Source organism: Glycine max, chromosome 17 (genome assembly GCF_000004515.6).
Source record: "Glycine max cultivar Williams 82 chromosome 17, Glycine_max_v4.0, whole genome shotgun sequence".
In the NCBI taxonomy this organism is placed as follows: Eukaryota; Viridiplantae; Streptophyta; class Magnoliopsida; order Fabales; family Fabaceae; genus Glycine; species Glycine max.
Window position 1 is genome coordinate 1,135,677 of NC_038253.2, and position 15,650 is coordinate 1,151,326.

The 15,650-nt window shown below is 34.3% G+C and overlaps 1 protein-coding gene and 1 pseudogene across 2 annotated transcripts; both read right to left on the bottom strand.

Moving 5' to 3' along the window:
* Positions 1-330: 330 nt before the first annotated feature.
* Positions 331-9,529, bottom strand: LOC100818519 (phospholipase A I). 2 transcript variants are annotated; one of them, XM_003550452.5, is made up of 18 exons: positions 8,732-9,529; positions 8,127-8,274; positions 7,820-7,898; positions 7,586-7,739; positions 7,280-7,489; positions 6,952-7,197; positions 6,707-6,869; positions 6,358-6,618; positions 6,135-6,256; positions 5,690-5,851; positions 5,362-5,554; positions 5,109-5,245; positions 4,449-4,587; positions 3,720-3,923; positions 3,162-3,630; positions 2,842-3,058; positions 2,660-2,749; positions 331-1,015 (listed from the first exon to the last, which is right to left on the bottom strand). In XM_003550452.5, the coding sequence occupies exons 1-18, from the start codon at positions 9,293-9,295 to the stop codon at positions 572-574; spliced, it is 4,002 nt and encodes a 1,333-aa protein (XP_003550500.1). In that variant the 5' UTR covers positions 9,296-9,529; the 3' UTR covers positions 331-571. The 2 variants fall into 2 exon arrangements, with proteins under 2 accessions (XP_003550500.1, XP_014625391.1); XM_014769905.2 differs by lacking the exon at positions 8,127-8,274 and having other exon boundaries at positions 8,732-8,774.
* A 1,984-nt stretch (positions 9,530-11,513) lies between these two features.
* Positions 11,514-15,561, bottom strand: LOC100819055 (N6-mAMP deaminase-like; annotated as a pseudogene).
* Between the last annotated feature and the right edge of the window lie 89 nt (positions 15,562-15,650).

Here is a 15,650-nt window from a genome sequence, read left to right on the forward strand (position 1 = left end):
TACAAAGACAACCACGTGAAGGTTTAAAAAAAAAAAGTTGTACTTGATTATTTATATAAATTCATGTGGACAACCAAGGGGACCTAATAAAATTGGTTGAATCTTATAAATTTTTTGATACCGTATTTAATTTTTACAAATAATAAAAAAAAAAGTCATGTGGGCAAAGGATTGGTCTTCCTAACAAATACCAATCATGTTGTGTGATATTTTTTTTTTTGAAAGGTATGATAATTTATATATGAAAAATATATATATAGGAAAGTATATTAAATTTTAAATCCTAGAGTCGAAAAATAACTTGAATCGTCAAAAAAGTATATGGCAATCTACTATAATAAAAATACTCCGAAGCCCTAATCCTCCGAATGTCATTACAGTTACATAGGAACAACTGAACAAGTACAAGGGACATCGGAAACAACTATGAATGCACATCTTTATAAGCCTCAAATTGGTTATCGACTGTATAATTTTATAAGAACATGTTCTCTCACACAGACTCATCTTTTCCTCCCTCTCATCCTTTATTTTCGTTCTTTTTTTATTGTGTAAGATTAAGTTAACAAAATTATTGTATGCCGGGGAGATGGCACACATACCTCATTCTTCGATACGAGGCAAGTGCATGTTGCAAAGCAACATTAATACTAGCACCTTCCCTGAATAATGAATCATACAAGTGACAAACAAAATGTGACAGTTCCTCTTCATCATCGTCCCAAAAAGAAAAGGTGCGGTTCACATTTCTCTCAGCGTCACTATCTTCCCAGTCGCTTACCGGACTAGCCGGTACGTTCTCATCATCTGCTTCATCTTCTCCAATTTCAAACTTCCCATTTTCCATCACATTCCACTCTATGTGACCATCAACAGTGATCGACTGAGACTCTGGAGGTTCACTTGAAGAACAAACAATAGCTTTGGCACCGGAGTCCAGAAAGGCCTTGATAAGGGCAGGAGTAGGCCCATATGTCCCTGTGCACATTATGATCCTGTCTCTCCAAGCTCCAATCTAGGTTATTCAAGATACCAATAAAAGGATAAAAGGAGAAAACAAGAAATGAGTCAGAACTTATAACATGAGTTCATAAAATGAGAAAATTGTAACATGGTACGTGCTGCCAATGCCATTATGAAGGAAAATGAAGGTGGAGTAATAAAGGCCTGATCTGTTACTGCCCGCATGATGCAGCAGCATGGTGGGGAATAGTGGTGAGGAACGGGAACAATGATCTGCTTATATATGTAGGATGTGCATATGCAGAGGGGGGTAATATATATTACATGGATTGATGGATGGTTTTTTATACTTCATGTATGATTTACAGGTTGATAGGAAGTGTTGCAGGGTGTTTTGGCATTGCTCTGCATAATCATTTTGTTACAATATCCCAGTTATAGATGCTGGGTACGAAACTTGTAGCATGAGTTAATCATGGTTTGGTAGTTTGTTTTGTGGCACAACTTGTGCTCCAAACTACTTTGATAGTAATATATATTATTTTTTGGCTTTTAAAAAAAATAAAAAATGAGTCATAACATTTCAACGAATATGACAGGATTTGACAAGAAATTTCTCTCCCTATACTTGCTATACCAGGAAAATATTGTCGTACCGGAGAACAGAGATGTCTTACAACAACATATAATCCACCTTTTTCCATAAACCCCCCTCCTTTCTCTCTCCCTCCAACCAAACACTATATAGTCTACACATCTTACATTGAAACCATCAACAAGGAAAGCATGGTTCTGATTTATATTGGGAACCAATAAGAAATTGATTATATTGGGATTTGACTACTTTAAGTGTACTCTAGAGACAGACCACAAAAGGTAAAGTGAGGATTATAAATAATAACCTTAACAACTTCATAGTGTATTATACATGTGTATGTATTTTATATTTATATTACAATTACAATATCAACCATTGACTTTTTAATCAAGTTTTTATATCTCCATACTTTACCTCCGTAAAAAGTATTCACTTTAAAGAAGTCAAATCCATAATTGTGATCTTGTCACTCTTATTCAAAATTTCAAACCAAAAGGGCATTATTCTCTAGATATGATATAAAAACTAATTTTATCCCTTCTTTGACAAATAAAAACAGGCACCCTAACTGTCCAAATAATGGATGTAGAGGATCTTTTAAATTTTACAGTGCCCACATATATTGTTCCGACGCTTAAAAAATCAGTCAAAGCCACTGTCACAGTAAAAGTTTAATCCAAATAGTGGCATTGCACAAAATTCTTTAAGAAAAAAAATGAAATGGACTCTAGTTCTGTCCCCAATGCATTATTCTCCTATACAAGGCATCATCCCTATACACAACCAGATAAAAGAATCCCTAAAGGAGGAAAGTAACAGAAGAAAATTAAGCCATATAAAAATGGACCTAGAGCAATATAAGGTGATGATCATTCTTAGGATATAACCTCCAACTTTTTTCAGGGTATAAAAGTGACTCATGTACAATCAAGTGATCAACACCCAATCATCATTCTATATCTTAAATCTCCAGATCAGATGATGATAGAGAACATTGGGTAACAGCCAATAAGAAAGATCTTAATAGTTTGAGTGAAGCTCCATAAAAGTACATCCATAAGGTCAATAATAAAATCAAAGTGGGAGCAAAGCACATACCATCCATCGTACATCCTCAGGGGATAAGTGCATAGAAGGGACAGTCCTACGAAACATATATGAAGCAATTTCTTGATCATCTTCCATAACCTACATAAAAGATATCCAAACTCAAGTTTCTAAAAGATATATCAAGTTGATTTAAAAAATTTATAAAGAAGCACAAGGGGGAGAAGATATACAAGGGTTTGACGGCCTAGATAACGGTGGACAATGCCTCCAATTTGGAAATAAGGTTTAAAGGCAACTAAATCAGAAATAGTAGAAATATTGGCCAGGAGAGATGCGCCCTTTCTGCGATGGCTCCTCATTGTTGACAACAAACTGAATTTAACATTTTGTAGAAATTTCTCAGCGAGCTCTCCAGGTTCAGCCACAACAAATACATCATTGTGCCAACTAAATAAAAGGACAATAGCATCAGGCTTCCATCCACACGGGCAAAAATAACTATTGACAATGAATAGGAGTTCATGAAACATAGTAGCATAGTAGCAGATACCTAACAATTAAGCCATCTGAGTTATTTTGAAGAGCCAAATGTATAACACCCACTTGCGGTGAATTCTGCAATTTCTCATGCAATGATTTGACGGGCAAAGAGAGCTGTCTAAGTCCTCGAGGAGACATTGGAGGCGATGCAATTGCTTTCCCTAATTGACCATCTAAACTTAAAGGTGGGACCAGATCAATTCGTCCAATCCTCTGACCAAGATCAGGGCTAAACATGCAGGGACTCGAAGGAAAGCTTCCTGTAAACAGAGGTGATTGAAATGGAGTTGGGAATGTTGTTGATGGCACTGTCTTTACAATCCCAGACAAACCCTGCATTAGGGATAAACGTATGCCATTACGAGCACAAAATGACTCAAGTTCCCGGGCATGGTGGATCACTCTTCCAGAATCTGGATTATGTGAAGCTTCAACAAGTAGTACATTACGCCTCCACCCTAAGGTGGGGCCATCGGCACCTGATAAAAGAGAACAAAAGAATCCTAACATTTAAGGGGATAAATGAAAGTGAAATTTTACAGTGCTGACAACATATAATCCACAATACCCTTAAGTGATTCCTCTGTCTTGGGTAATTTAGATCTCAGATTTTCTGACCACTTCTCCTCATGCTGGAAAGGAAGAAGCAATCTTTCACACACATTTTCAAATGCGTGATGATTCTTTTGTATATATTCTTCAATCGCAGATTCCAACTTTAGCCAGTTAGTTGGATCTGTCTCATCAAGTTCCATATCACAGCGTTCATCAACTGTGAGGAAAGACACAGAGGACACTTGTTGAGAATTAAAGTTCTTTCCATGAATAGCTAGCTACTCTGGAAGTACACTTCTTTATCAAACAGGGAAAAGAAATGAAGTTAAAATTGAAAGCAAATACGAAATTACTGAAAATTGATTCAAATAGAATTAGAAGGCAAAGAAAGATTCTTCCATTCCCAAACTCAAAAACATAAACATGATACTGATAGGATGGGCTTTAGGCCCAAAATTAAATGATCTAAGGACTATATAGGATGGAGTTAAATATGTATTTTATAAATTATAGTTTTTATTTTGCTTGTGTTAAAATAATACAATGTTGACACTTGGATAGTTATTATCCACTAATTGACATTACTAAGGACTATATAAATGTATCCATCTTTACCTATTATCATCAATGAATGAAAATTTTGAGTTGTTATATTTTATCTTTTTTATAGCTTTCCCTTTAGCCTTTAATGGCGTTTTCTTAGGAGTAGTGGTAGTGCAGCTATCAGCCCTCTATCAGATACCTGGATTGAAACGAAAATATTGTATCTCAGGAAGCATGGGTAGCAATGTACTTAAAGCTTCCTCCACCCGATCAACAGAGCATGAACTCTCAATCAACACCTGCCCCGTGTCCAGATACCGCCAACCTCCTTTTCGTACCTACAAAAGTATAAACATACAATAATAAAAAAAGTAACTTCAGAACTTCAATAGTCAATGACACGTCTCTTAAAATCAAAATTACTAATCACATTTGTTAGAATATATGGAAATATCATAAAACATCTTTATAATAATTTAGATTATCCTCTAGGATTAGTTTCCCGATTTTGGTATTTCCTCATTACCTTTTAAGATTAATTACTGCATTTCCTTATCATGATTTGTTTTCCAAATTAGTTAGGGTTAAGATCAGTATAAGGGTTAGTAATATAAGTTTTATAAACACATCAATACATTGTAAAACATCTCAGTTAATATCAATATAGTATTTCATTCTCTTATATCTCTCTACCTTCTTCTATACCTAAAATCCTAAAATTTTAACAACATTATTTTTTTAACTTTCATCTTTACAGACTTATGAAACAAGTGTTACAATGAATAACTATCAAAGCCCTTGATATTCTTTTTCAAACACAGAATATTATTACAGAACTAAAACAGTGAAGATTGCTTACCCTAGTTCGAACAGAACCACATCCTACTGAAACCAGACAGTCAATTTTTGTATCAGGCCACAGAAGTTGTGCTTCTCTTATGGCAAAAATTGTAGGATTGTTAGCCACTATTGCACCATCTTGCCAGCGGTTGACATCTTAAGGCACGTTGCAGGATGAAAATAAATAAATGTAAAAAAACAATACAGAAATGGAAATAACTAAAACTAAAATACAGCCAAATTGATGCACACAACAGCACAGTAATCAGTACCATCCGAGAAATCATCAAGATAATAAGGAGCAGCAGATGATGCTCTGATAGCCTTCCATACTTGATGCTTACAGCTTCCAATGAAAGCACTACGCTTATAGCCAACCTGTTCACCTATAGGTGAAGCTAATACATTGATCCCGGAGCTATCTGATGTTGCAACAAGAGCCACCTCAGGTGTTCCAGCAGGGTACTGCATTATAGATAGTAACGACAAAGAGGGACAGAGAATTAAATATTATAAAGAAACAATACATTAACAACCATGAATAAGTGTAATTTAATAGCCATTATTTACAAACACCAATAAACAGTATTAGCTTCAAACCTGATAATTGCGAAATACGAATGGTTGTGCAGGCATCATGCTCACCAAAGTTGATACAACAAAAACTTTGGGCACATTTTTCACAGCAGAATCTATCATTAGATCTCCATCTTCATCAGCACACATTTCCTTCAATAGCCTTTCGAACTGTTCTGCACTATGCTGCAAGACAATAAGTCATAATACTCCTTTTAGTGCAGAGAAAATTCAAATACCTAGATTATCGCTGTCAAAATAGCTAATAGCTCAGAGAAAAGAATGCAATAATGCATTATGCACTCTATCTTACAAATGTAAATAAAATTGCACAACATAAAATTGATATTGTGAAGCATCCTATTTCTATTCAGATATTCTAAAACACATGCTTCATATTTATATATAGAGATTAGAGAGAAACGGGAAAAAATGTCAATACACCAACATAAAGGAAAGAAATACATACTTTTGATCCATGAACAACAACCCTAAAACTCTGTGATGAACTTTTATAAAGTTGATCTAATTTTTCTCTCCAAGTAGCAGCTTCGTTGTCCTTGGGAACAGGATCAGCAAAAACAAGCTTCCCTGATTCCAAGTGTTTGATCAGTTTATCTAGCATTGTAGGGCAAATAAACAGATTGATAAAAATAAATAAATGGCATGCCACTCTTAAGCGACATCCTTACCAAGATTTTTGTATATATCTTCACATTCTTCCAAAGTCATTAACTTAATCCCAAGTGCAACAGCTAGCATTCCTCCCGTTGATGTGCCGCATATTAAATCAAACAACTCATGTATTCGTTTTCCAGTTCCTTTTTCAATTTCCTTTAGCATTTGTACAGTTGCTAGACCTTTCATTCCTCCTCCATCCATTGAGAGTATGCGAAGTCCTTGCTTTCCCACTTGTCTTCCTTTTATTGCACGCCTCAGGTTTTCATTTTCTCCTACAAAAGTAAAAATGAAGAACCCCATGGAGTAATCAGGATAAAAAATCCCAACAAACATAGATGGATTTTACATCCGAAGACAAACCAAGAATTGCCAAAGCACGAGCTGCAGCTTTATAAACACGTGGCTCAGTTGCAACAGCCAGACGTAAGAGAAGTTCTCGTAAGCTTTCAGAAGAAACAAGTATGCGGCGATTTTCCAGACTGAAGGCCAAATTCCCAACAGCTAACAGAGCTAGCCTTTGTACCTATAGAAGGATAAACCTAAAATTTAAAGGACCGCGCAATATAAGGAACAAATTTAGTCTATCTATGAAGAAACTAACTTGCCTCTGGATCTTTATGGGCACATAAGTTTTTTAATGATTTTAAAATATCCTTGGTCAACATCTTCTCAGCCACAGTATCAGATGTGAAAGCCAATTGGACCACAACTTGCAATACAGATATTACCTCTTCCAGACCTGCAGATTTTAGAACTGTTCCAATTGGTTGCATGATGTCCGCTTTCATCAGATGCAATGCCACGGAATCATCAGAGGCAAGGGATGAAAGAGCAGAGCAGGCTTGTTCAACCTGTAAAATATTAAGGACAATCACACCCACCAAATAGAAGCAGAACAAAAAAATTGTGATTGTCTAAACCCATAAAACATACCACGTGGCAGTTGTCACTACTTATCATGCTTATAAGCTGTCGCACTGCATTCTCGTCTTTACCTACAAACACTCTATTTCCTTGGTCTTGCATTATCTTTCCAAGTGCAGATGCTAGTAAAGGGTGATGACAAGAAGAAAAGCGGAATATAAGAGAGAAGACAGCACTTAGTTTATGCCTAGATGCACCGAAATAAGAACTGTTTTCCATCTGCAATGACCAGAAAAAGCATGTTTAATTGAATATGAGATATGTTTTGAAAGAATAATGTCAGCAAAGTAGTCTAGCTAGATTAAAAAGTGCTACCTCTATTTGCACATTCACTGATCTCAAATTTTCATCTGCCACAATCCTAATATTTGCAAGAGAAAGGTGTCGAAGTTTGTGGAGGGGCAAAATTTCAGGAAGAAACTCAAGAGGATTTCCAAATAGCCTAAGAACCCGTAATTCAGCCATAGCCCTGCCATATGTGGTAACAATAAGACCAGAGGAATATGTGGAGTCTAGACTAGTTTATACAAATTCATCTAAACCAAAAACCTGAAGTCAAGAAGTGGCCTAACAAGCTTGTTATGTTCCAATGACAACTCCACCAACTGCATACACTGTCTCAGTTCCGCTGCTCAAAAAATAAAAAACTATCAGATACAAGGGCTATTTTACAAAAAAAAAACTAATCTTAATACCTCGGTTACTAAAGGAAATATCACAATAGTAAATACTACAGGGATGAACATTGGATCTGCTCCCCAAATCCACAAGGTTAATCAAGTGCGTTGGTACAGTAAGTGGGGCTAGGACTTCCCAATTCCCATAGCCAATGCAATCATGCTTTCTAAAAGCTTACCAGGCACCGAGACAAGCATGTTGTTGTCAATCCTGAGCACTTTTAAGCTTCTTAGCTCACCAAGCTCAGGTGGCAAAACAGTTAGCCTGTTATTATCAAGATAGAGTTTCTCAAGGCGTGGCAATTGTGTAAGCTCTACTGGTAATACCTGTACATAGTCATAATGTGTTTAAAACATTTCACTCCAACTCAATAATATTTGATTTCCACTCCACCAAAATTACAAAATCCAAGGCACTTCCCGAGCACAAGGGAGGAAAAAAAACAAGGCAAGCAAGCATAATAATACAGTTTAAGTGTATATTTGGATACCAATTGGAATAGTTCAAAAGTACTTTTATTCTCAAAGCAACAAATTCTTCCTACTTCAATGGGAACCTTGAAATTCAGGAACATGCATTGGAATTTTCAAAAGTTCGTTCCTAACTTATATCCAAAATCTTTTGGTATATTACTGTAGAATATAGCAGAGAACAAACAAAATCACTAACTCCTTCAATTTCGAAAACTACTTGGAAGCAGTTTTATAATTATAAACCACGGAATGCAAATTGCAAAGGTACCACAAGAGTGAGAGTTCCATCAAAAGAGTAAGCAGCACTCACTGACAAGCCACAGCCGCAGAGACTGAGCGCAGCAAGACTAGTCCAATGGTGACCGGAACCGGCAACGGCGGCATCTCCAACTTTTGGCGGCGTGGAGGAAGGCAAATCGGAGCGCAACAAGCGTATCAAAACACCAGTGCCGTCGCTCTGCTGACCGGAGGCAACAGCCTTGGCCATTGTGACCGCTCTGAGAGGCTCCCTTCGCTTAACAACCTTCATTCCCAAGTCCACCACGTTCTCATCATCGTCCCGCGACCTGAGCTCAACCACTACCGTGTCCTGCGGCATCGGCAGCGCCACCATCAGCTGCGACTGAAGCTTCAGCGCCACCTGATCCTCGTCGTCCGACGCCGACCAATCCAATTCAATGCGAAATCCAAGTTCCTGATCCTGCGAGAAGATTGAGGAAATAGAACCCGACGAAGACGACAAGGACGAAGAAGAAGAGGATGAGGGGGAGGAGGTTGAGGTGCGGGCGAGATTCTCCGGCGGATCGTCGATGCCATAGCTGAGAGTGAGGTGGAAGATCTCCGAAGGTCTCTTCCAACCCAATCCCCAAGACATTGTTGATTTGCGATCAGGATTTCAAGATTCAGTTACGTACTCACGTTGAATTGTTGAGAAAATTGACCTCTACGTTACGGTGCCGCATTCGATCCCAATCGGATCGCGCGGTTCAATGCTGAATGCTTATAGATGGTTCAACAAATCTCAGAACACAGAATAAGCTTGTAATGTATTAATGTAATCAAGTTTGGCACACACACACAGGACGAACCATAAGCTGTGTTACCCGTCAACCTACATATATACATATCCCATAAAATTCAGATTCAGTGTTTTTTCTTACTTACTTTTTTTTTTTTTCTAAAAAAAGGTAGTTTAGAAAAATAATAAATTATGTAATTATTAGTTAATGTATATACGTTTCATAAATGACAACTTTGAAAAATATAGAATTGTTGAATTATTGAATGAAGGCTATAAGGCTGTTGTATTTTAATTTGGGTTTGGTTTGTATTTTTTGAGTACATTTAAAGGAAGGAAGAAACCTGGCCGGCTATACCGCAAAGTGCAAACAATGGTAGAAAAACTACTAGAAAATAACCTAGCTGGTTTCATTTGTTTGAATATATTTCAAGGTCATTGGACGCAAAGGGGAAATGAAGATTGGAGTCCATAGATACGCATTATTTTGCAGTGAGGCGGTGAGAAAAGTCTTTTTTGGATTTTTGTAAATTTGATTTGGTTGAAAAAAAAAAAAAAAAAAAAAAAAATATATATATATATATATATATATATATATATATATATATATATATATATATATATATACACACATAAGTAGTGATTTAGGCTCTTATTGCTTTATGTTGGACTTCGATTTCTAAATATATAAAAAAACAAATTATTATTGGCTTTTTTAGAGTTTAATTTTTTAATAGAACATTAGTAGAAAAAATCGCATTATCATTAAATAACATATTGTCAAATTACTTTTTTTATAACAATATTGTCAAATTACTTAATGAGCGTATTATTAATGCATTCAAATTGAATTATTTATTTTATAGATTTTCTTTATTAAACATTTTTAACCGTCACAAATAAAAATACGAAACTGCTACTAGCTACCAGTAGTTTTCTAAACAAGTTCAACACGACATATTTCCTTGCAGTGCAAACCATGACTTTGACCATACTTATGTATTCTTCCGCCAGTGAAGGATTAAAGGGAAAATGTTAGCCGTCTGATTAGGAATTAATGACATCTCTATCGGTCAGAGTTTGTTGGTATCCATTAGTATTACATATTTACACCTAAAACGTTATTAACAATTTGATTTTTACAGTTTACTATTTTTTATTAAAAATCTTGGTTAAAATGTATTAATAATATTAAATTAAATGTTAAAATTTTTCACTTCTAATTTCAAAATTTATTACAGTAAGGATAGTTTATATTCTCCTAACAATTTATCGTATTACTGAATACATTATAATTTTTATTTTAACTTGTTGCCTAATTTATCATCCTTGCCGCATTTAAAATCACATATATTGACAAGTTCATTTAAATGGTATAACAATACAATATTGAATCACACTATCTGTCTATCAAAATCAAACCCAAAATTTATTTGATAGTAATATTTAATTTAAAGTTATATTGCATATTTTTGCTAAAAGAAATTCAATTCTTCACATTGTATGCAATAAATTACGATACACTTTGCAGAATTAAATGCAAATTTAATTGTCATAAATATAAATAAGTCGAAAGATGCGGTGGTTTAAAAGGGTTATTGGTCAACAGAGGCAAAGGGAGAAAATTGATTGGACAAAGGATCGTAGTCAATTTATGTTACCTTTGATATGTCTATCAACTTAACAGACACGGTCGATTACATTTACTGCCTAGGCTGTTTCGCCTACTTAATTGGGATGTTGGATTGAAGCCTCCAGAAAAGTAATTTTGTTTATTGAATGGCATAATGGACGGACTAGTTCATAGCCGCCCATGCCAAATGGTCAAATTTTAAAATTAGGACTTGACCATATCCATTTTCATCAATTGAACCCTTCTCGAAGAATCACGTGAATGACTGATTTATGAACAAAATTTATCAGGGTCCAATCCAATCTTCAACGAGGCAAGAGCCCAGGCCAAACCTGTTGAATCATTCTCTAATATATATAACAGGAACAACCGTAAGTTGTGTCCGTTATAATAGCAATTAGAAGTCAAACGATTCAAATGCATACACACCAAGATGAAACTCTACCTACAAGCTACAATTCCAGATTCTTTGCTGCTGAATTAAATTTTTTTCTTAAATCCTCCTTTACTACATTGTCTGCAAATATAAACTCGATAGCATTCTTTGATAGCTCAAACAGTTCCTTCTGTCCAAGGCCTAGATAATAGCCAACCAACAAGCAGTCAGCAAAGTTTAGCCGTTAGTTTGAATTCCACTGGCTGAAAGAGAAAAGCAAAACCTACCAAATGAAAAAGCAGCAATTTTGTATTCGTTGGAGAGACTGGTAGAAAATACACCGGAGTCATCGGTACACAGGACTAAAGGATGTTTTGCATTATATAAATCAACTGCATCACCAAAAGCATGGTGTCAAGCTGATTCCCTGATCAAAGCCAAAAATATGCAATGGAATGACTTCAGAGGGGATCAGCTTCTCTTGGAAAATAAAATGGGGGATTTTTTTTTTCTGGATCCACGAGGCTCATTTAGGAAAGCTAGCTACAAGAAATTTTTTGAAAGTGTATAACATTTTAATTGATTGATTACCAACAAAGGACATCTGCTTCTAGCCATACAAATCATGATACGCTATCAATATTTTGGTTTATCATTAATATGACAAAAGTAAAGGTCTAGCAAAGGCTAACCGGAATGTTAGAGGACTTCAGCCTTCTCCAGTGTTCCTCCTTGAAGAAACAAGCATGTCCAATCCTCTGCAGAAGAAAGTCGAGCATATCGTGAATCTCCTTTGAATTTGATACCTAAACACACTAAATCAGAGAAACACCGAGTGTAAAAGGAACAAGAAAAGATTAACACACCTCTCCACAGTGAAGAGTCACATAAAGACCTTGTTCTCGAGCAAATTTCAATGCTAGCAAATATGTAATCCTGCAAAAGATAAAATTGGGCTTAAGCATCAATTTTTATAATTTAAAATATGTCACTACACCAGAGTTCAAGATCAAGCTCGTATACCATTCACCAACAGCTGGATTCCCAGAGAGATCAATTCCAACAACCCCAAAATGCCTCATTTCCAGTGCAAGCATGACCTGCAGCAAAGAAGTAAAGTAATCGAAGGCAGTAACAAACAGACCTAACCTTGCCCAAAATACTTTCAAATTATAGCTTACAGTTTCCACTGCCGCTTATGTTGTCTCCCTACGGTCAATGCTCAAGAGAAGCCTAACAAAGATTTTTTTTTCTAGTGTTTCCATTACATTTATAACTTGCGTCCAAGAGTAATGGACTTAAAAGACTTTTAGTTTTAGTTTCCTCACTGTAAGGAATGAAAGCCACATCTACTGAACTGACAACTCTTAAACCTTCCAGTACAGCTTCAATGTAGGAACGTTTGCTCGATTTTTTTTCCCCATATATACAACAAGAAAGAAAAGTACGAAAACATATTATTCCTCTTGCACAAATATATATGTTTATTATTTATAGTATAAATTCAGTTTGGGATCCAAATTTACACTATAATTTTGAAAAAAAAATTGGTTTTTTACGTTGAGAATTTGGATTCGAATTCTCAACGTGTTTTTTTTTATTTTTTAAATTTAAAATATTTTTTAGAATTATAAATAAAGAAAATTAATAAAATTAGAAAAAATTATGATATGATTTTTTAGTTAAATTTATGTATTATTTTTAATTCTGTTTTGTTAGGTAAGTTAATTAAAAAATAAGAAAATTAATTATTAGTATTAAAACAAATTTAAAAATACAGTATCTTTCTTTCTTATCTAATATACATAAATAAATCATTAGTTAGTCATTGAAAGTTTTGTTTTGTTACCTAAGTTCAACCTACAAAATTGCCGACTCAGCTCCACATATTACCTTTGGTGTAGTTCTCAGCTCGATACACAACATTCTCAGATGCAAAATCTTCAACAACCTGCTAGTAGAAGTTGCTTGGATAAATGCAAAGCAATAAATTTGTAATAGCAAAATGCAGATGGTAGGCACTGGGTAAGAAGACAATAACATACTTCTTTGGTAATTCTCGTAATACTTGAGTGATCAGTTATAACAACGTGGATTAAGTCAAACAACTTGTACCTCACTTAACGAACGATCATCTGTATTTACATTGCCATAATCAGATTTAAGCTCATCAAAAGCAGATTCGAAAATTTTGAATTTCAGAAGTGAATATTTTAAATTATATTTTAAAGGTGAAACAATAATGGAAACACACTTTTGGCAGAGATGAATTGAATTCCTCCAATCAATGTCTCCCTTTTTAGTTTTTACATATATTAATGCATCATTTATTTAAGGTAATTTTAGGGGGAGATAAATGATAAAGTAGTGAGCGAGAGAATGATTTTTTGGTTGTTTAAAAGAGGAGAGAAGTGAAAAAAGAGAGAGAAAAATGTGGTGAGACTCCCACACACACGCAAAACTAAATATATGCTAGGAGAATGTCTAAAAATGTAAGAAAAGATGGTGAGGCCCATTTAAAAAAATAAAATGACATATTTAACCTTTTTGTTTTGTATTGTGTAAATGTTATTAAGAATAAGGGTTTCTTTATAATACATACTCACTTATCTTTCTCTTCCACTTCTTTTATACTTCTCTCGATCTAAATAACTTAAAACTCTATCCATTTTTTATTCATTCCCTCTTCTCATCTACTTGTTTCTACTATACTTTTCTCTTAAAATCTTTCATCAACTGAAAAAGGCATGAGTGAGTTTTTTTATTGTACATTATTTGTTTTTACTTTTCTACAACTTAAGTAACTTTCCTCTTTAATTTGGTAACTTTTAATTTTTTTTTCTAAATAAAGTTGTTGTTATCATTATTATTATAATATAATTAGGCCCAGAAAAATAAACATCGGTAGTTGATATACAAAATGTATATATAATAATAATAATAATAATAATAATCTCTCAGCATCATTATAGTATGAAAATGTTTATAATTAATTGTTTCTTTAAAATATTTGTTTAACATGTTTTATATTAAAAATTAAAATGTATTTAAAATATAGTTTCACTTCTTATTTAATAAATTTCACTTATAATTTTATGGGTACTAATGAATTTTAACTAATAATAAAAATATATATTAAAAAAAGTGTGTTAAAAATATATAAGATTGATGAAATGATTAAGAAAAAAAAAGTCATCAACTTAATTCTTTCTCTCAACCAAAAAAAACTAATCATTATAAAAAAGAAGAAGAAATGTGCTCCTAACACTTCTCTTGGAATGATGAATAACTATTTTTTTTTTAATTCTTTTGTGTACCTAATTGTACCAGACTTAAAAAAGAATAAAAATATATAAGGGGATAAATCTACATATATAGATACAGTGAACAACACGAGATCAAGTTGGGGTTCAACATAATAGAAGGAAGCCACAAACGGTGCTCAGCTATATTTGGGAAGTCAATGAGTGATAACTTGTTTTGCTAGTGTACGTACGAGTGGGTACGTACTACTACATTTACAATTTGCTGGGCAAATTAAAGAGGTCCTTACAATTGAGTGCAATATTAATTCACTTCGGGGTTTAGAGTCCCCTCTCTTTTACGCTAGTAGCGCGTAATAATTTCGCCTGCAACTATCCAACTACCATGCCAATATCATACTCTTTCTATGTTTCATCATGTGCTCTTCAGTCTTTAGGGCTGATACTATTTATTTACTCTTCCAGCTATACCGAGATTGAAGCGTCACCTCCGTTAATTTGGTGCCCCAGCCCAACATCTACATTATATAGCTAAGGATCCATAAATTGAGTATCAGCTGGCTAGTTAAAATGGCATTCTAGTTCTAGTCTAAAACAGAAACTATTCATAAAATTAAATTACTTCACAATTAATCTATATAATTTTGTGTTGCCAAAAATATTCAAATAAAAACCATCATGCCTTTTTCCATTTGGTACATAGAGGGTCAATTACATGAAATTATGTCACAATATTCTGTCATTAATCATGTCTATAAACATCTAAATCCTTCCTAAGTAGTATTTTAATTATCTATGTATAGTTTTTCTCAATCTTACCTTTAAACTTTTGTGCTACTCTCTTGATCATCTACTATTCTTTAGTTGTAGTCTTTTTTCTTTTTTACGAGGTTTCTATGTACTTGCCTAAACTACCTAGAGCAAATGTATACTACTTTT